The following is a 20,248-nucleotide window of genomic DNA, read 5'->3' as shown; positions in this document are numbered from 1 at the left end:
CATTCTTAAGGAAAAGCTACACATTTTTAATTGAAGTGAATCAGCCTAATTGAACATCTACACTACTCCACTTGCTTAAGCAAGTAAGAGGTTACATTCTCTCTAGCTGATATTCTGTTCTTACTGGAACAATGTTGAACTAGAAAGGCTCTTCAGCTGCTGTTTTAAATTAAAATGCCCAGTTCCAACAGTAGTTTCTGGTATGGGCAGTACCCTAGTAGGAACTGCAGTGTAACTATTAACATATTCCAGATATTGATATTACCTGAAATACAATTGAAATGATGTCACAAGCAAAATGAATAAAAACAACCACATCTTTCTGTTTTAAAATAGGTTTTTATTACAATTCAGCAGTGATTGCCAAGAATAACTTTTGATCACCTAATTTTAAAGTGAAAAACATTGTGTTGTGATATTCTCAATTCTTGCCCTTTTCATATTAGAACTTTTGAGGTAACAGACAAGTTTAGAACAGAGTTGTTATACTCGAATATATGGCATAGTTTCCTAGAGGTTATTTCACATGAGCTCAGCTAAAATGAAAATGTGTTTAAAATTGAATGACCATATTTCTTTTTTTCCTACCATGACAAAAGTACATAACTGTTTTGGAAAAAACTGTCCTTAGCGTTCATCCATACAGAAGTCTTACTTAAGGCACAAGAAAATAAGCATTTTCTTCATAAATATAACAGATTTCTCTGAGGCACAGAGATAAAAGCATTGAATGAAAATTTCCGTCAGTGCTGGACTCAGGTGAATAAAATGGTAAGTCACTGAAAAGAAGCCCTATTATGCTGTATCTTTTGAAAACAAAAACTAGCTTTTGTTCATATTGACTCATGGAAGCATGTAATATGCAGACAATCCACAAATAGTAATTCTGCCACTGTTTGAGAAAAATAACAATGATCTGTGTTGTACTTTATGGGAATATGTATTTGTTTTTGAATGGTCCAGAAGTTAATAGGTGTTCATGTTGACATTTAAAAGATAGGAGTTTCTAAAACCTACAAAACTACGGTGTTAGCATATTCATTATAACACGCGATGACCTGGACACAATATGCTGCAATATGTGATCCTTGGAAGAATCAGAATAGCTTTTTAAAGTAATCGTGTCCCTGAGATTTATTAAATTGATATCCATCTGAAATCCAATGATAAAGCTATAATTTATCTCAGTAGGAGCAAATCTGTATCATTATAAATAATACAGAAGTTCCTAAAATCAAATTACTTGTTACATGTGTAATGGCTTCACAGACAATAAAAATATTTCTGAATTCTGTTCACTTTTTTAATGTAAATTTTACAGGGAAGGTTTTTACCTCTTCCCCCACTGAAAGCCAAAGACTTGAATGAAAAAGCCTAAGTGGGGAAAGACAAGAGACAAATAATCACTTTGGAATTCAGACATGTTTGGAAAATACCAACTTTGTTGGGAATGGAGTGAGGGAGTGGGGGGTACTAAAGCAGTGCTTAATAATGTACAAAATAATAAGATTTTGAAGGAAAAGGTTTTTTCCACACCTTTTTAATTGCATTGAGAAATGGATTAAAATCCTCTTCTTCTGAGAACATAGAATGCAACAGCAGCACCAGACACACTATACCTTTCTTTAAACCTTAAATTTGCCAACATGTTCACGAGCTATGATCATCCTTTGAATCTGAGCAGTTCCCTCGTAAATCTGCAATGTAGAATTGCAATAATGTTAGCTGATCATTTTTTAAAAGCTTTTAACAAATCTTTCTACACTTTTTAAACCTTCATAGGGTTAATCCAATGTGGATTAGGCTATGCAGAAAGACAGAGAAAACTGAAAAAAAATTACAATGTGACAGAGTAATTACAGTGGGCTAAATGAAATAAATCACATACAACATATTGAGAGATAGTCATGTCCTCTCAGATGCTCTCATCTAAACTCAATGAAGTTCCTAGGAAAACAAACAGGCATAGTGGATGAAGAAGGATGGGGAGAAACATCTTATGTGAGGAGGAAAATACATAATCTAGGCTTGACAAAGTAGGTTTTAAAACAATGGGAGGAGGGGAGGAGGTGACTTGTGCTGAAAGTGTTGTATTTTCTCTGACTAGCCTTTCAAGGTCGTACCAAATGCTCCCTTTCGTCTATTTATTCCTATTAGTTCTTGTTAACTAATACTCTCTCCAATATTGTATTCCTATTATTCTTTTTTAATCTGTCACTCTTGCATTTTTTTCTAGAAACATTCTGCATCATCCCTCTGTTCTATTTGGCTTGCTGACAGCAAAGTCAAAGACACACAGCAGAGCGTATATGAAGCTGTAACGCAGAAGGGCCTTGATCTCCATATGCTCTCAGGTATACGTATGCTCTAGGGTTACTGCATGGTAATCTGAGGGCAGAGGCAGCATTAGATTAGGGGTTAAAGTGCTTGAATTCACAGTTCCGCCAAAACTTGGTTTGGCAAGTTGATAAAATTCATGCAAATTCAGTTTCTCCAATCATAAAATAGGCATAATCTTCCCAAGATTATCTTCATACTTTACAAAACTTGTTGAAATGAAAGGTGCTGTAAACTGTGGTCACATAAGCTTCTTGGTTAAAGGAAATTGGTTCATTCTCAAAGTAAATTCTCCAACTGTTGCTACTTACCCCATATCTATCCAGTTCATAGAGCAGATTTTGTTGTGTGCATTCCAGGTGCCTTTCAGAGCAAACTGAACTGGAAGCTCTGCTCTATACACACTAAATACTCTCCAAATCCTAATGAAGACATAAGGGTCCCAGCCCACAGCTGAAATTACATGTGTAGTGTGGACATTCAGTCCAGGGGACCAAACAGACCTACAATGAACTAAACCTCCCCAAACTGCATATAGTGTATTTGCAGGGGCCTACGCACATATTCCTACAATCTACTGATCTGCTCCTATTGCACTAAATTACTTGCTAATGAGGACAGCCATGGAACAAATGTAAAGAGATCGAAACTCAAAATTTTGTTAGGTAATCGCTAGAAAGGTGTTAGTTTAAAACCCCATGGAAATAGTTTGAAGAATCACTGACCAAAAAAAAAGGGTAGTTTTCCAAGTTTGAGAAAGGAAATTAAATTAGAGTTTCTATCAGGGTAGCCTAGCTTTGTAACCAGAAACAAACTGAGAGCAGAGGACATCTAAGAATTTTACCAGGAAACACGGTAGTAGAACTGTGTCATATTGAGAGAGATCAAATATATGGAAGAAAAGAACAGATGGAAAACAGAGTTTTTGTAGATGAAATGTATAGCCTAAAGCATATATCATCTAGAATCAGGCAGTAATATAGTAAAGCAAACAGTGAAGTGCAAGAAGTAATCAAGAGGCATGCACTGTGAATCAGACTAAATTGGTAAAACTATGGACTAGCAAAGATTCCTTTAGGGCTGGAGTATTTGTTTTATATTTTATAGGAATAATGTATTTTAAAAAACAATTAGACATTTAAAGATAAGAGTGAGAGTGTGCAGTAGTTCCCTTTTCTTTTTCTTCAGACTTCCAGAAAAGGTGAGGAATAGAAATACAGGGCTGTGGTTATATTGAACAGTGCAGGTAATTGGAATCCTACTAAAACAATGAGCAAGAGATCAATGTCCATAATTAGAGCAGAACTGCAGAACTCCGCTTTCTTCTCTCAGCAGAGATACTAGTATATATATCTATTCAGGGAAGAGAAATATATGATGAGTGAAGTATGTACTGTGCCTCAAACTACAGCTGTTGCTCACAGCGTAAGTTGAAATATGCAAAGCCACAGCTCACTCTTCTTCCCTTAAGTCAGGTCCTGGTTCAGCAAAAAGGTACGTCCAACGCACATTATAACAGCTCCTCAAGTCCACTGCCAGCTAATAGAGAACATTCATAGGGTTTGGCTAACCACATTCTCTTTAACATAAAAAGCTGACATGGTGCTTCTGTAGGGTACCAGTATATGGTAAGGCAGCCAGTCACAGAGAATGATCTAGCCTCTTAAATTAGTATTTTTGGATTGTTTATGTTGTGGTTTTTTTTCAGATGTAATCTCATCAACCTTAAAAAAAATAAAATCATGTTTAGGTATTAATTGTAAATGTATCAGAGTTGTATTTTTTCTACAGGATAAAATAATTTCAATACAAAAGCATTCTGTAATAGCTGCAGCTGAAAACTTCCATTTCTGGAAGTTAATGCTAGGCACTTCATTGGATGGAGAAGAATCAGGAGGAAATACTCTCAAGAAAAACATCAGGAACTGAATTTCAGAGCCAAGTACTATAGATACATATTTTCCCATATGCTAACAAGTCATGAATAAACTGAACTGCCCCAAACGCTTATTAGTTCAAATGAAGACGTAACTGTAAAGACAAAAGCCTTTTCCTGTATTCTTTTGGGGACAAAGGGGAGGGGAAAACAAAAAATAAATACAAAATCTGATTAATCTGAACAATAAGCAAAATATCTACCTAGCCTGGCATCCATGATAGATCAATGTAATGTAAGATCTAAACAACTGAATGGGATCCTGTAAAATAAATCTCGACTTTCACACCATCTTCCTCTAAAAAACATGGTACTTGACAGGAAAAAAGCCCAATCATAATAAAATTCAATTACTCATCCATTTCTTTACTTGCAGGACTTCAGTTAGTACTTTATACTAGAACCTTTAATTCCAAAACAGTAGTCTTTTTTCCCTTAAATTGAGAAAAATAAATTATTGACTAGTTAGAATAATAGCATTCATTTTAAAGCCAGCTGCAAGAGAAATGTTAACTACCTAAAATCTTAAGAGCAACAGCTATTGTACCTAACTGATCTTACAGATCATGGTCCACATGCATTTCTTGATATCATCTGTTTTGATATGTTTTACCTAGTCACTTTAAATGTCAGAAAGGGGTGAGAGAAGGTAAAAAGATTACTGGTTCTGCTGAACATAATTAAAATGTTCTTGTTGAATAAAGAACTAGCATACTGTATACAAAAGAAGAACTGTGATGTGGAATAATGTCTTGGCAATAATACTACAGAAAAAGATCTGGGTATTACGTGTGACTATGGGCTAAACATGAGTAAATATGAGTATGTTTTGTGTTAAAAAGAAAAAAAAAAGGCTAATCACTCTGGGTTGTGTCATACTTCTGTCACATGTCTGTTAATGCAAGATATGCAAGATAATTTTTCCTCAATACTCTATGCTGGTGATATCTCAACTGAAGTATTCTGCCCAGCTTGCCATATTAAAGTTTCAAAAAGAAGGTATAGAGCACAGCAACAAAGGATAAAAGATTGGAAACAGAAAAAAAAACACATGACTTATGAGGAAAAAGGTAAGGAAATGGCTTTAGTTTATTCTGGAAGAGACTGCTAAGAGGGATGTGAGAAGCACATAAAACATAGGCATTACCAAGGGCAATCAGTTGTTCTGGTATACAGCTGGATATGACAAGTAAAAGGATGTAATTTGCAACAACCATTATTTGGACTAGATATTGGGGGGAAATCTTTAAATTGAATGATTATTGCTTTCATCCTAAAAACATTTTTATATGTGTACATCATGATTTAAAATTAGCTTATTTTACGCACAATTTAGGTATTACTTTAAAGATCACTTTCTTTCTTTTACTTACCTGGTAGATTTTAGCATCTCTCATTAGTTTTTCTACAGGATATTCACTATTAAATCCATTTCCTCCAAAAATCTGTACTGCATCTGTAGCTACTTGGTTTGCAATGTCACCAGCAAATGCCTTTGCAATGGAAGCGTAGTAGGTATTCTTGTGACCAGCATCAACCTCCCATGCAGCTCTTTGGTAAGCCATCCTAGCTAGTTCCACTTTCATTGCCATTTCAGCAAGCATGAAAGACACTGCTTGGTGCTATGAATGATGAAATAAACCAGGTTAATATTGCCTGCTTAAAATATATGACATCCAAGAGGAATATAGTTTTCTTAATACAGTGATCACATCAGCAACATCAATAAATTCTGCTAGAGGACTTCTGCAGAATATGGGCCAGGCTCTCATATCCATATGTTGAATTAGACTTTAAAGTTTTAGATTCTAAAATCCATTTATTCACAAGGACTGAGATTTGAATTACAAAGTTGAGCTTTACTGTTCATGAGGTCTATATTATAGCTTGCTGTTTATTCGTATTTCTTCAAAATTGGAAGCAGTGTATTGGTATTAATACTGTGCATCTCTTTCACATACCTCAAGCAGAAAGATGGGATCAGCTTTTCCTTCCCTGAAAATCCCAGTTCATCAATACTGAAGAACTTAAATATGTCATGATAAGTACAGGACTTTCAGGTTTTTGCAGGGTATTTTTCCTTGTGTTATTATTAGTATTATCATCATCATCAATAAGTTAAAGAAGAATTCCTGGAGTTACTGCATAGCTAGTTGCATTTATATGATGCTCACCTATTTGAAAACCCAAGCAATGGCAAAGAAATAAAATAGTTCACACGTGTCCTAAAAATCAAGGAACAATCTTGAAAATTCAATAGTAGTACATCTTGTGTGAAAACATAGCTCTCTCTATATATACACACATATATGTATATATGTATATTTAACTTACTTCAACAATTGTTTTCCCAAAGGTTTTTCTCTCCAAAGCATATTTAGTAGCTTCATCCAGTGCTCTTTGTGCTAAACCAACAGCACCAGCTGCTACCTGAATTAAATACAGCACAGAGTAAAAATCAGAAATTCCTATTACATTTTATAAGCAAGATACTTCTGATACTTACAGGAGGTCTGGTCTTATCAAAAGCTCCCATTGCAATTTTAAAGCCAGCTCCCTCAGCTATTAATACATTTTCCTTTGGGACTCTCACATCTTCAAAGACAATACCTCTTGTATCTGAGCAACGCTGACCCATATTAATTTCCTGAAAAGGGAGTTTACAGAAGTGTAACTAAATTGGATTCTTCCAAGGTACAACATGTTTTCATCCTTCAGTTAACTCAAAGCATAAGGTAAGCATTTTTCCCCAAACACTTCTGTTTCATCTAAAAACAACCATATACATGACAAATACTAGTTTTGCATTTACAGACCCACATGCCTTCGATTTGTCTAAGCTGAGTTTACTTTATTCTTATATGAAATCCATTCTGTAGCTGTAATCACCCTTGTTATTTTTCTCTAGTTCAATTATATCCTTTGAGATGGGAGAGAAGAAAGTGAGAAACCTAAAATGCAGGCAGAAGTAAAATATCGTTGTACTATAGGCAGATAAATAAATGAGCTTTTCAGGTTTTCATATTCCTTTACTAATGTTCAATGTCAGCTTTTGCCTACTACTAAAAATTGCATTTTTTTGAGAGAACTAGCAACAGTGTCTCCAAGGCCTCTTCCTTGAGTAGCAATAGCTAAAATTAAGCTCACTGTGCACGTATTTACAGTTGAAGTTGTCCACCTTGCTTCTCATCCTCTCAAGGCACACTATTTTTCATTTATCAGCACTGGGCAATAAAATGGTTCTCGAAGATTCTTTTGCAGCTGTTCAAAGTCATCTTTAGAATATTCTGAATACTACCTTTCTGAATTAATAGAGTTCTAATTATAAGTATGTTTTATGAATAGTTTCTGTTTGTTTTGAAAACAAAAAGATCATTACATGTGAGCGTATTTAAATGTTCGGTTGCATAATAGTCTTTTTTCTTTATTGGCAATTTGTTGCATTATTGGTTTAGAAGTGAATAATAATTCCTGGCCTGTCAAATAAAAGATACACTCTTCACCTTTCTTCCAATTTGGATTCCAGGGCTATCTGCTTCCACAATGAATCCAGTAAAGGCTTTGTTTGTAGGAGCTTTCGGATCTGGATTGGTACGAGCTAGCAAAAAATACCTAGTGTAAAACAAAGAAGAAGGCCTCAGTTCGTCTGCACAATTAATAATCGGACGCTTTTTAACTAACAGGTTAAATGTTTCAGTGTGCGTTTCCAGCATATAATAAATTCCATGAAGAAGCTAGCAACCCTTGTTTCTTGCCTCTTCCAGAAATAAACTGAGAGGGAGCCCAGGAGATGAAGTTTCAGTGCAGCTCTTACTGCAAAATTCAAGTTTTAATAAAATTACTTTAGATCAACATGCAATGATTGTCCCTCCTGTCCTTGTACTGTTATGTAAGTCTTTATGATATTATCAGCTTCAGGAATAATACAGAAAAAATCTATTAGATGAATTCACAGCACATACATAAAAAATAAATGCTTAGGAAATACATTCCTGCATGCAAAATTTAAGTTATCACCTAATCCCAAAGAAGATCTTAATTTTATTCTTCTAGTGTAAGTTGTAAACAAGTAATTCTGTTAGAAACTAAACAGCAGTAAATCACATTTGTGGTGTTCAGTGATGTCAAAAGATAGATGCTAGATTCTCTTTGATGGTTCTGCATTGAACAAGGAAGTAAATAACTAGAAAATGCAGATTTATGGATACAATATATACAGTAAAGTTCTTGCACTTGAATTAAAACGAATTTATACATTGGAGATGAACATGATATTATGTGAGACATGATGAAAGAGGTCTGTACTTTAAAGCACACTCCATAGATGCCACAGTAATATCTGGATTCTTTGACAGCTGGAAAATGTCTTCCCTTAAGAAAGTAAAATGTAATATCGCAATCCAACAGTGTTTCTAGCTTCACTAGAAATGACAGATGTTTCTAGCAGAATCAGAAGGAACTGATCTCAATCATCACACCTACAAAGGAAGGTAACTAGTAATATGAGCCTCTTGGGGTACTTCGTGAGTTAAATCATACTGTTGCTGTCCTCCGTTGAAGAAAAGGCAGAATTAATTTCATTTGATAGCAACAATATTTGAGAAGCAGTTTTGAATGGACAGTTGTCGTCTGTCGGTTTCCTTTTAAGGCTTTGTACAGCACTGAGACTGCATTCTTATACCTTGTCCTAATAAACTGGTCACAAGTTATAGTGTAATGTGATAAAACATAATAAACCTCCAGATTTTTTAACAGAGATCTTAAAGAAACACTAGTATTTAACTTTGGGGGGGGAAAAAAACAACATAGAACAGAACAACAGAAAACGTAACATGAGTTAACAGCTCACACACCAGTTAGCTTTCCCGCCATTTGTGATCCACATCTTCTGGCCATTAATAACATACTCATCTCCTTTCTTCTCAGCCTTTGTTTTTATACCAGCCACATCAGAGCCTGCTCCAGGCTCTGTTACACAGTAAGCCTAAAAGAAAATAAAATGCAAAATCTTGAATAAAATAAAAGTTACATTTTTATGTCACCATAGATTTTTACAGACTACATGCATGAAACCGATCTGTAAAAGTTTTAAAAGAACTGCACTGTAAAAAACAAAACTTTGCAAGTATGTTAAAAGATGCTATGACAAAAAAAAAAGAGGAAAAAGTAAGTTTGATAAGTTTAAAATGAATTGCTCTGCAATATTGAGGAGTATGAAAAGGAGGCCTGTAATTTTTTTGAAGTAACACCAAAGTATCAAATGATGTGCACAGCAAGACCAATTTTTTGAAGTTTAATGTTATCTTTGTATTCTTGCTGCATTATAACTTTTTAAAAACATTTGTAAAATACATTTTTGTTTTACAGTGAGGCATGAGGCCTGGGCCTGTTCATACAAAAGGAAACAGGAAAAAGGAAACAACGCAACCGCACTTTGAAGCAGCTAATTTAAATCCATCCCAGGCTAACAGCAACTGGAAGTCTGTGTTCAGCCATCAGCTTACACAAAGCAGTGATTTTCCCAAGGACTGAAGAGAGACTTACTGGCCTGTTAGCTTGGAATGGATTGTCCTTTGGCCTTCTTTTAAGTTAGGTATATTTGCCTTTCTCCAGTTGCCAGAGACTGGAGTCTTTTAATTCCCGTGGTCTACTGAAGTCTTTCACTAGGAATACTGTTTGTAAAAGTAATCAGCAGAATAGGACCTGCATATAAGTTTGACTTTTGGCTTCTACATAGAGTATACCAATTCTAGATATTAGGAGAATGGAGTTGCTTTACTTTGTCTAGGCATCCATTGTAACAAAAGTAACTTAATATAAATAATAGAAAAATACTTGTAGCATGAGATTGGGATAACTGGACACCAGTGATGATGGTGTTTCTTAAATTGCAAAGTGTAGACAAGGCTGAAAATAGTGAAGCTCTACTTATTAATGTACTTATTGTACTTGAAGAAGATGTATTTCTTGTACTTATCAAACTCAGAAAAAATACCACAGCTCTCTGAGCAAGACTCCAAATATATATGGGTTAATTTTCATTATAAATCCATAAAAATGCCTAAAACTATTTTCTGCTTTTCATGATGAACAGAACATTCTGTAACCCTTAATAAGTCTTCACTTCCTCATGCTTCACAAACTCCGATGTGAAAGCTGTGGATCTTTAAAATCTGGAAATAAGAGCACAGAGTAACATTTTATGTTTACTGTGTTCTTCTAAAATGGCATTTTATGAGGCTTAGTTGTTCAGATTTTAATGCATTGGACATGAACCGTTTCTTCTTTCTATGTAACAAGTAGTGCTTGTATAACATTTAAGATTCAGAAATAGATTTTAATTCCCATCAGAGTTTCTGCTCACATAAACCTAGTATTTTCTTAATCTCCTACTTCTCCTCTTGAAAGGGAAATAAAAGGTATTAATTTCTGTAAATGACTTAGGACGGTTTTCCAGGTAATATCTTCTATTTCCTAATTGAATGCATTTCTAACTATTCCATTACTTTCAATAAATGTCACTATTTATTTACAAACCAAAATGGGCTAAGTTGTAACTAGATGTCAGTGTTTTCTTCAAAATAAAGTAATACGGCTTAGTGTAGTTTAGGAACATTCCACAATGTAGCAGTTATACTTACACACATCATTGGTTCCTCTGTCATTCTTCCTAAATATTTTTTCTGCTGCTGGTCATTTCCTGCAATGATTACTGGCATTTGCTGAAAGAAAATATTTAGACCATTAGTCTGTCTTTTTAAAGTGCACAGACTCAAAGGGGATAAGAAAAGATGGAACTTACCCCTAGGGAATTTGCTTCAATGGCAGTTTGGACTCCTGTGCATCCATAAGCTAACTCTTCTGTAATAAGGCATGCGTCAAAACTGCTGAGGCCAAGACCACCTACAGTTGAAATATTTCATTTACTAAAATGAGTTTAAAGGGGAACATATTAGTGATTTACACAGATTAATTATCAAAAACATATTCTCCCACAAACATCTGACTGCACGCTGTGTTTGATTAGACATTCCCATGCAAGCTTTTCAAATAAAGTTTTGTCAGAATAGTAACAGATGATTTAAAAATTACATTTCACAGTTCCAGGGTTACTGCGTGATTAATGTAGGACAAGTTGCACAAAATGGCAAGAATGTACCACTAGAATTTTTTGACTACTTGACATTTGAGAATTTCCCTAAGAGATCTTAGGGAGCAGAGACAAGGCCACAAGGGTTCCTAAGCTACCGTAGCACTTAGCAATAAGAAAAGTAGTGCCCATATTAGTCAGACAACCATCCCAGTAACCTATTTCTGACAGAGGCCAACACTTTAGAAAGTACATAAACAATATGCAACAATACAGCTATGTTTCCTCAAAAGATTTTCCCCATCCTTCAAAGGACTTCCGCAGCCAAGAGTGGTATCTGCATTAGGATAACCCTTGACAGATTTTTTCCTTATGTGCATTTGCCCAGTCTCTTTTTGAACCTATGTAAAATTTTAGCATCAACATCATCCAGTGGCAATGACTTTCACAAATTAACTGTACTGTGTGTAGAACCATATCTTTTCATTTATTTTGAACCTGCCATCTGTGCTGGCTTCACTTGATACCTTCTAAATGTACTGAAAGAGACAGTGAACTGTCAATCCCTTTTCACCTTCTCCATGACAATGTTTCTCTTGGTCATCTCTTTTCAAAGTTAAGTAGCAGTCTTTTTAGTCATTTTGCATACAGGAGCTGTTCTACATCTTTTATCATCTTTGCCACCCTTTTTGGAACTTTTCCCATTTCCACAATGCCCTTTTGAGATGGAAGGATCAGACTGCATAATAAATTCAAGATGCAAGTGCAATCTGGATTCATGCAGCAGCATAATTATGGCTTCTGTTTTCTTCTTCATTCCCTTCTTAATTCCTGGTCTTAAATTTACAATATTGATCACTTCTGAGCATTATGCTGACGTGTTCACAGAATCACTTTTCCTTTGAATTTCATCTGCCGTTTTAACACTCAATTTCATGACCTCCTTCTGCAGTTCTTTACACCAGTTCATCTTTATTACACTGAATAACTTAGTATTATCAGTAAACTCAACCACCTCACTATTGACCTGCTCTTTTAGATTATTTATAGATATACCAAATAGCATAAGACCCAGCAAGACTCTGCTGCTGATTCTTCCACTGCGAAAACATGACTTTTCAAATTCCTTTTGAAAGTTGAAGCACTCTATGAACCAGGCATCCCTTGTTCACACTTATTAGCTACTTCAGAGAACTCCAATTGTTTTTTGAGGCATAGCTTCCTTAAACAAAAGCCCTTTTCCAGTATATAATTTTTATCTGTGTGTCCTCTAATTACATACTTCATCTTACTTGTTCTTAATTTGCATGGTATGATATCGGGCTTACTGGAATGTATTTTCCCAGATTTCCCTTGGAGACGTTTTTAAACAATGGTGTCTGATTTGCCACGTGTAGGTTTTCATTTAAGCAAGTGATTATAGACCATAGTTGCCCAGCTGTTTCAGCCTTGAGTTTCTCTAGAATTCATGGGTGAACAAATGTGACCCTCACTTCTTTCTCTTTGTTACTTCACCTCTTGTGCTAAATTTTGATACGAGACACCCTCTGATAAGTCTCCCCAAAGAAGGGTCTGCTATGGAAACCTTCCCAACTTCTTGTTCAGGGAATATAAACGCAAGAAAAAAATAATTTATTTTTTTTTCCATGGTTAGTATGAGGCATATACCTAAGCACGGCCAAAGCACTTCTGTACTGCATATAATCTAAACTGGAAAACTGTCCTCCTGGAATAAACTCTTAAATTGTTCTAGCCTATGTCAGAGACTAGATCAAAATATGACCTTCTAATTTCTCTGCCTAATCAACTGACACAAGTACACCAGGGGAACATTAGAAAGTTGTAATCATGGTAGAGAATCTGTTCATAAGTCTTGATCCGTCTAATTTGTCTCCTGATTACATCCACACCTAATAACACTTGTATGTGTCAACCTACCTACTGATTAAATTTAAATTATTCAAGTATGCGACTGTTTATTTTATTCAGAATCCATAATTATACATGCAAATCCTGTATAATGCCTTTTCTTTGTTTTATTTTATAGATTAAAAAGAACATTTACTTACCACAGCTTTCTGGTATGTGTGAATTTATGAGACCGAGTTCCCAAGCCCGTTTTATGAGTGGAAGAGGATACTGCAATATAAGGGGAAAGTCACCTTCTGATTTATCTCAGTTAACATTTTAAATTTTTGTGCTGGTTAAGATATATATCTATTTTTCCCCTACTGTATGGTAGATTTACCTCGCCGGTTTTGTCATATTGTGCAGCGACAGGAATAATTTCCTCCCTAGCAAATTTACGAGCAGTAGCTTGAAACTCTTTCTGTTCATCAGTGAGCTCTATTAAAAAAAAAAAAAAAGTCACAAATTCTGTACTATCTTTAATTTTGCTAGTTGTAAGAACTAAAAGAAAAGAGAAAACAAGCCTCAGTTCCTTCAAGGACAACCCAAACCACCACTTCCTGGGCCTCTCCAAGAACCAACAAAGCTCAGCTTCCTCCTTCTCCCTGGAGAAAACCTTCACCAACACCTATAATGCACTTAATTTTGTCAGAAATAACTATCTGCAACATACTGAAAATGGGGTAAAAAGAATGGTGTAACTTAAAATGTATTACAAAAAGAAGGAAGAAGAATGCTGTGGATGGAGGAAGAGAAGGAGGCAGATAAATGTTTATTCTAAGATTCTGGCTATTCAGTTTCAAATATCTAGGTGCTGTTCCACTAAATGTGCTTTGCACATATAATATGCCAAGATGTGAATGAATTTCTTTATAACATACACAGCATAGGTTCACAAGCCCCAGAACTGATAGTAAAAATATTAGAATAGTTTAAAGAGAAGTTCTTCTTCAACCCTGTTCAACTAAGACTACATACAGTTACTTTAACATTTTAAAGAGCAATGTGAGTTAATTATTCAAAGGCAAGATAACTTTAGCAGTTAAAAAATAGTTAAAAAAAGAAGAAAATCTTATAAATATTACACACATACTTGACTTTTCTGAGCTGGAAGAAAAAGTAGTTTTGTTTTTCAAACATTTTTTATATGAATAAAAATCTGTTTAGAATTAATACCTCCATTCTAAATTCATACTGAACTGCAATATAGTTATTTTTTCCGACTCTGCAATATGTCCTTAATTGCTATATTTCTTTCAAAAACTGTGATATTTACCAAAGCTGAAGCCAGCTCCAGGTTTGTCTTTGTGTAAATTTTGAGCAGGTTTACTAGAATGTGTTCTCCATCCATGCCCTGCAGTGACTTGAAGCATCTGTTAAAGAGAAAGAACATGAGGTGTAAAGATCTTTAGAGCTCAATTCTCTAAAAGCTACCAGACTGACTGCAGCAACCTTTAAATGTAGAATCCTTCTTTAAAAAACAGTACTGCATCAAGTGTTTATACAGTATCTACAAGTGATTAAAAAAAATAGATTCTTGGCTACGTTAGGCTTTGTTCCTGTAGCAAGCAGTGCTCAAGCAAACCAACTGCCATACCAACATGGAATCCCAGACTTCAACATCAAGCATGAGTGAACTGCTGTATCCACTTCTAAGTGTTGCATAATTGATCATTTAAAGGTAATTAACAAAACTGGGAGGAGTGGCCGACACCCCAGAGGGCTGTGCTGCCATTCAGAGAGACCTGGACAGGCTGGAGAGGTGGGCGGAGAGGAACCTCATGAAGTTCAACAAAGGCAAGTGCAGGGTCCTGCACCTAGGGAGGAATAACCCCATGCACCAGTACAGGTTGGGGGTTGAGCTGCTGGAAAGCAGCTCTGCGGAGAAGGACCTGGGAGTGCTGGTGGACACCAAGTTAAGCATGAGGCAGCAATGTGCCCTTGTGGCCAAGAAGGCCAATGGTCTCCTGGGGTGCATCAGGAAGAGTGTTGCCAGCAGGTCGAGGAAGGTGACCCTTCCCCTCTACTCAGCCCTGGTGAGGCCACATCTGGAGTACTGCATCCAGTTCTGGGCTCCCCAGTACAAGAGGGATGTGGCACTGCTGGAGCAAGTGCAGCGAAGGGCTACAAAGATGATTAGGGGACTGGAGCATCTCTCTTATGAGGAAAGGCTGAGAGAGCTTGGCCTGTTTAGCCTGGAGAAGAGAAGGCTGAGGGGGGATCTTATCAATGCGTACAAGTATCTGAAGGGAGGGTGTCAAGAGGATGGAGCCAGACTCTCTTCAGTGGTGCCCAGCGACAGGACGCGAGGCAACAGGCACAAACTGAAACACAGACAATTCCATCTGAACATGAGGAAATACTTTTTCACTGTGAGGGTGACAGAGCACTGGAACAGGTTGCCCAGAGAGGTGGTGGAGTCTCCTTCTCTGGAGACATTCAAAACCCGCCTGGACACGATCCTGTGTAACATACTTTAGGGGACTCTGCTTGAGCAGGGGGGGTTGGACTAGATGATCTCCAGAGGTCCCTTCCAACCTCAACCATCCTGTGATTCTGTAATTAAGCATAATTATAATGCATCTTCTTTAAAGTACATATGTCCGTTTGTATACATACACATAAGCATATATTTCATTTATACCTACACACTAATCAAACCTGATTTTCTTTTGCCCAATACTTAATATTCTACTTATCCATGTTTACCTATATGCAAATTTAGCAAGATCTTAACAGTCTACCAATTAACCAATATGTATCAGTGTATTTTGATATGATAATGTTCTAGACTCATATATTCATCAAACATATTTTTGTCTGCTTTCTTCTATAACCCTTTGCCGTAGATAGCTAATGATTATTATTCTACTCCAAACAGAATGCAGCATATCTGAAGTTTATTTTTCTTCCTAATACGGATCACAGATTTATTCTCTTTTTCATTGTACGTGCTTACTTTGCTCTTTTTAAGGGCTTAGTGCCCCCATTTACTGTTGTAACTATTTGTAGAATGCCTTAATACTGTGCAAAAACTAGCACCAGATTTCTGCTCTAAAACTTATTTCTGAATTTGATTTGAAAAGGTTGGTTTAGTCCCTTCCTCCCTTTAATAGCTATGAATCTCTGAAATATTTGGCAAGAAAAGGGAAAAAATATTTAATTGGATAAATTTCCAGAATGACCCAAATTGATATTGTGTGAAAACAAATTAGTCTAAATGCTAAGAAAAATCTTGGGTTTGATTTTCTAATGTTGAAATTTAGAAAAAAGTGTGATGAGACCAATCACTTACTTTGTAACATGAAAAAATTTGATTCATCATAATAGTGCAAAAATATCACAGGAATTTTATTGGAGACTCTGGAAGACAGTGGGGGCATTACAGAGAGATACATAACTCGAGAGTCAACGAGTAGCTACAAAATAAAATTGTGGCAGATCACTATGGTTTTAAAAATAAGAATGCTGTGCAAAGATGGTTACAAAGTCACTACAAGAGGCATGGAGAAGGCAGGCAATAACTGGTATGAACAGTGTGAAAAAAGTATTTTCAGAGAATACTGAAAACAGTATAAACCTGACAAGTGAAGAAATGCAGAAAGACCACTGCTAGACTTTGGAGATGGGGGAGGCTATCACGTACTTGAATACTGAACTGTTAAGTGAGTTTATTAATAGTTCAGAATTGTATTTTCCAGTAGGGAATACATAATTTACTTGGAGCTTTCACAAGCACCAACCCCATGAAACTTTTACCATACTAAACACATGTGCAATTAAAATGATACAGAGAGTTTAACACTGCACAAACAAGAGTTAAAATAACGATTTCATTTTTCTGCCCTGAAGAGAGAAAAATCAAAAGATACGATTGCAAAACGGTATCTCGCTTTCTTATCTAAGTTCTATACTACTGCTACCACTGTTAAACAGAAAAACAAAACAAACAAAAAATACCAACAAACATCTAGAAAGCCCCAGATACTGCAGAATTTTTTATAGCTTATTATGTCTGGGAGAAAAAAGATGGAGGTGAGGATGACAAAAAGCCAGATAATTGTAATCACTTTTTTTTTTTTAAGAGCAGCTCTTGATACAGCCACATATAGCTTTGCCACCAGTTTTGTCTAAACTAGAAAAAGTACTGAATTCAAAATAACACTAAAGGTGATACTCTACAAGAAAAAAAAAGTCAAATTTTACTATAGAGCTTATGTTTATTACGCATTTAGTACCGGAGTAGTGTGCAAGGTCAACACTGAAGGTTACTCTGAAAACTCAGCTCCCTCTCTCCCCCTCCTCTAAATAGAAATATGAATTGGACAGACGGGAATCATACCTAGAAGTGGCACAAGTGATCAAGTGACAAAGGATCACAGTTTGTATCATGTAAGAACTTGGGTGATCATCCATCTGTTCTGTCAACTTCTCTAAAGTGTTTGATTCAGGTGGAACAGTTAGATTCAGGGATAAGTTATGGCTAGTGGTGCTCAAAAGCAACTCATATCACATTTTTGTTGGACTATTACATAAGCTCTGTCACAATCAGAAATATGACCCATGAAAGTGGCAAGAATAACACCAGAATAATCTGCTGTCAGAAAGAGGGTAGGACAAGAATTTACATGGAAGTGAAGGAGTCTCGATTACCTCAAAGCCAGAAGAACTACAGAATTTGTTCAAAAAGCTGCACATCACAGAAAAGGACAGCACAACAATAAGCTAAGGTCACTAACCTTGATTCTCCCTCACCTGAAAAAAAAACAAAACTGAAAAGAATTGTTGAAAAGAGTTAGCTGGGTAACACATCAGGAGGCTGAACCTGAAACACCAATGTCCTATGGTATGCATTAACTGTCTGTTGGCTTCCCCTGCCTAAAACATTATGTTTGATCCATAAAATGATCTATAAAACTGGCTTTGGATGGAGCCTTCTTCCCTAAATGACAGCGTCACAGCAACGGTTTGGGCAGGTGGCCAAGCTGTGACACTGGGGCACAGGAATGCTGCTGCCAGGAAGCTCCAACTGGGGCCTTTCAACTTTTACCTAATTCTGACCCATGAATGACTCCGGAAACAGGGAAACCAGAAAAAGGTCAGTGTGAATAGTAAACAAGGTACTACCCGAGTTTTGACTCATTTTTATTTTCTAATTTGAAGCTTGCTTTTTAATTTATGTGAGAGTGTTAGTACCTCAGGAAAACATCTTTTACTATCACACATATAAAAAAGAATACCACAGATAGTACAGCTAGGTATGCTTAAGGAAATGTACTGCATAAAACAGACATCTTCAGCCCAGGCACCTCCGTTGTTTAAGTCAGAGGCAGGGGCTCGGACCTCCACGGGTGTTTCAGAGCTCCTCCTGGCATGCCCTTTGGCCCACGGAGAACCCAAGGCTGCGCAACAACTCGGCTAAACTTTAAAAGACGGGAACGGCCCCCCGGGCCGCGCAGCCGCAGGCAACGAACTCGTGGATTAAAGCGCTACGACAGGGAAGAGCGGAACACGGGGGGGGGTCGGCGCCGCACGGCTTCACCGCCCGCGGCTGCGGGCAGCCCGCCGCCCCCAAGCCGTGACGGTCAGGAGCGGGCGCTACGGCCGGCAACGAGCGCCGGGGGCCGGGGCCGCCCCGCCGCCGCCGCCGCCCGCGCCTCACGGCACCGCGGCCTCCTTCCCGGCGGCGCGGCGCGGCCCGGTCCAGCCGGCGCGGCCCCCTTCGGCCCCCTTCGGGCCCCCCGCCGCCAGGGCGCCTGTCGCCCGCCCGCCCGGCCTCCGGCTTCCGCTCGCCTCTCGCCGCCCGCTGGGGGCCCCGCGGCGCTGCTCGCTGTCCCGTCCCCGGCACTCGCCGGGCCGCACGTCCTCGGCGCCCGGAGTGGCCACTCACCCGGGCGGCCCTCAGCACAGACATCTTGGCGCGGCTGCGGCGGGCGCTGTCTGGGGGGCGGGAGCGGGAGCGTCCCCGGCGGCGGGGGCGGGGCAGGGGCGGGAGCGGCCGCGGGGGCGGAGCGGGAGCGTCCCCGGCGGCGGGGGCGGGGCAGGGGCGGGAGCGGCCGCGGGGGCGGAGCGGGAGCGGCCGCGGGGGCGGGGGCGGCCCCGGCACCGCGCAGGCCGTCCCCTTAGCCGGGCGCCGGGGCGGTGGGGCCGCGCCTCGGGCCTGTCCGCCCGCCGCCGCGTGCTCTGCCGCCGCCCCGCACGGGGCCGCGGCCCTGCCCTGGGGCCTGGCGGCGGCGGCATCGGCTGGCGGCGGTTCGGCCCGGCGCTCCGGCTCCGGCTCGGTCAGTCGCTTCGGAAGGGCGGCGCCCGGGCCCGTTGGTGCCGGGCGGCGGCCGGAGGCTCCCGGGCCGGGCCGGGCCGGGGCGCCGCCTCGAGCGTCAGGCCGGGGCCGTGCCGAGCCGCGGTGGCTGTGACCTGCCGCGGAGTGTGAGCGCGCGGGTGGCGCCGGTGCGCGGCCGCGGCGCGGGCTCGCCCTCCCTCCCTCCCGCCGGCGCGGGTCTCTTGTCCCCGTCTGGCTCCTTCCTGTCACGTCCAGGCTCGCTGCCGCAAATGAACAAAACCTGCCGCTCTGCGATAGAAAAAAATCCGGTTTGGCTAGTCTTTGCAAAATCGGTTTCGGTACAGATGTGAACTTTAATGCCGTTCTTAATTGGAGATATTAAAATGACGAGTGCTGTGTAGATAGTCATGTAAAATGTGCTTGTGAATGCTCTCAAGTCTGGCTGTATGTTAAAGCAAAAAATTTGATTTTGCACATTATCTGCAATATGTAAAATTCATATTTTTAAATATCACTGCCTCAGAGCAGTAAAACTGCTATTCAAGCCTTTATTAAATAACACTTTCAAGGGAAATAATTACTTTATAGCAGTTAATAGTTACTTATATTTCTCTGTGAGCAACATTTTTCAATATAAAATTTTAACAGAATTACCAAAATGTAAAGCAGTTTTCTGAAAGCTGGATTTTGGATAATA

At 38.7% G+C, this 20,248-nt stretch overlaps 1 protein-coding gene across 1 annotated transcript; it reads right to left on the bottom strand.

Annotated features, from left to right (window-relative positions):
• Positions 1-319: 319 nt before the first annotated feature.
• Positions 320-19,237, bottom strand: ACADM (acyl-CoA dehydrogenase medium chain). The gene is made up of 12 exons (XM_067301409.1): positions 19,162-19,237; positions 14,548-14,644; positions 13,612-13,709; positions 13,433-13,502; positions 11,076-11,176; positions 10,915-10,995; positions 9,127-9,257; positions 7,777-7,885; positions 6,780-6,920; positions 6,608-6,703; positions 5,647-5,895; positions 320-1,697 (listed from the first exon to the last, which is right to left on the bottom strand). The coding sequence occupies exons 1-12, from the start codon at positions 19,183-19,185 to the stop codon at positions 1,626-1,628; spliced, it is 1,269 nt and encodes a 422-aa protein (XP_067157510.1). The 5' UTR covers positions 19,186-19,237; the 3' UTR covers positions 320-1,625.
• Positions 19,238-20,248: the final 1,011 nt, after the last annotated feature.

This window comes from Apteryx mantelli, chromosome 8 (genome assembly GCF_036417845.1).
Source record: "Apteryx mantelli isolate bAptMan1 chromosome 8, bAptMan1.hap1, whole genome shotgun sequence".
NCBI classification, from domain to species: domain Eukaryota; kingdom Metazoa; phylum Chordata; class Aves; order Apterygiformes; family Apterygidae; genus Apteryx; species Apteryx mantelli.
The sequence above is the reverse complement of the archived record's forward strand: the minus strand, read 5'-3'. Positions and strand labels throughout refer to the sequence as shown.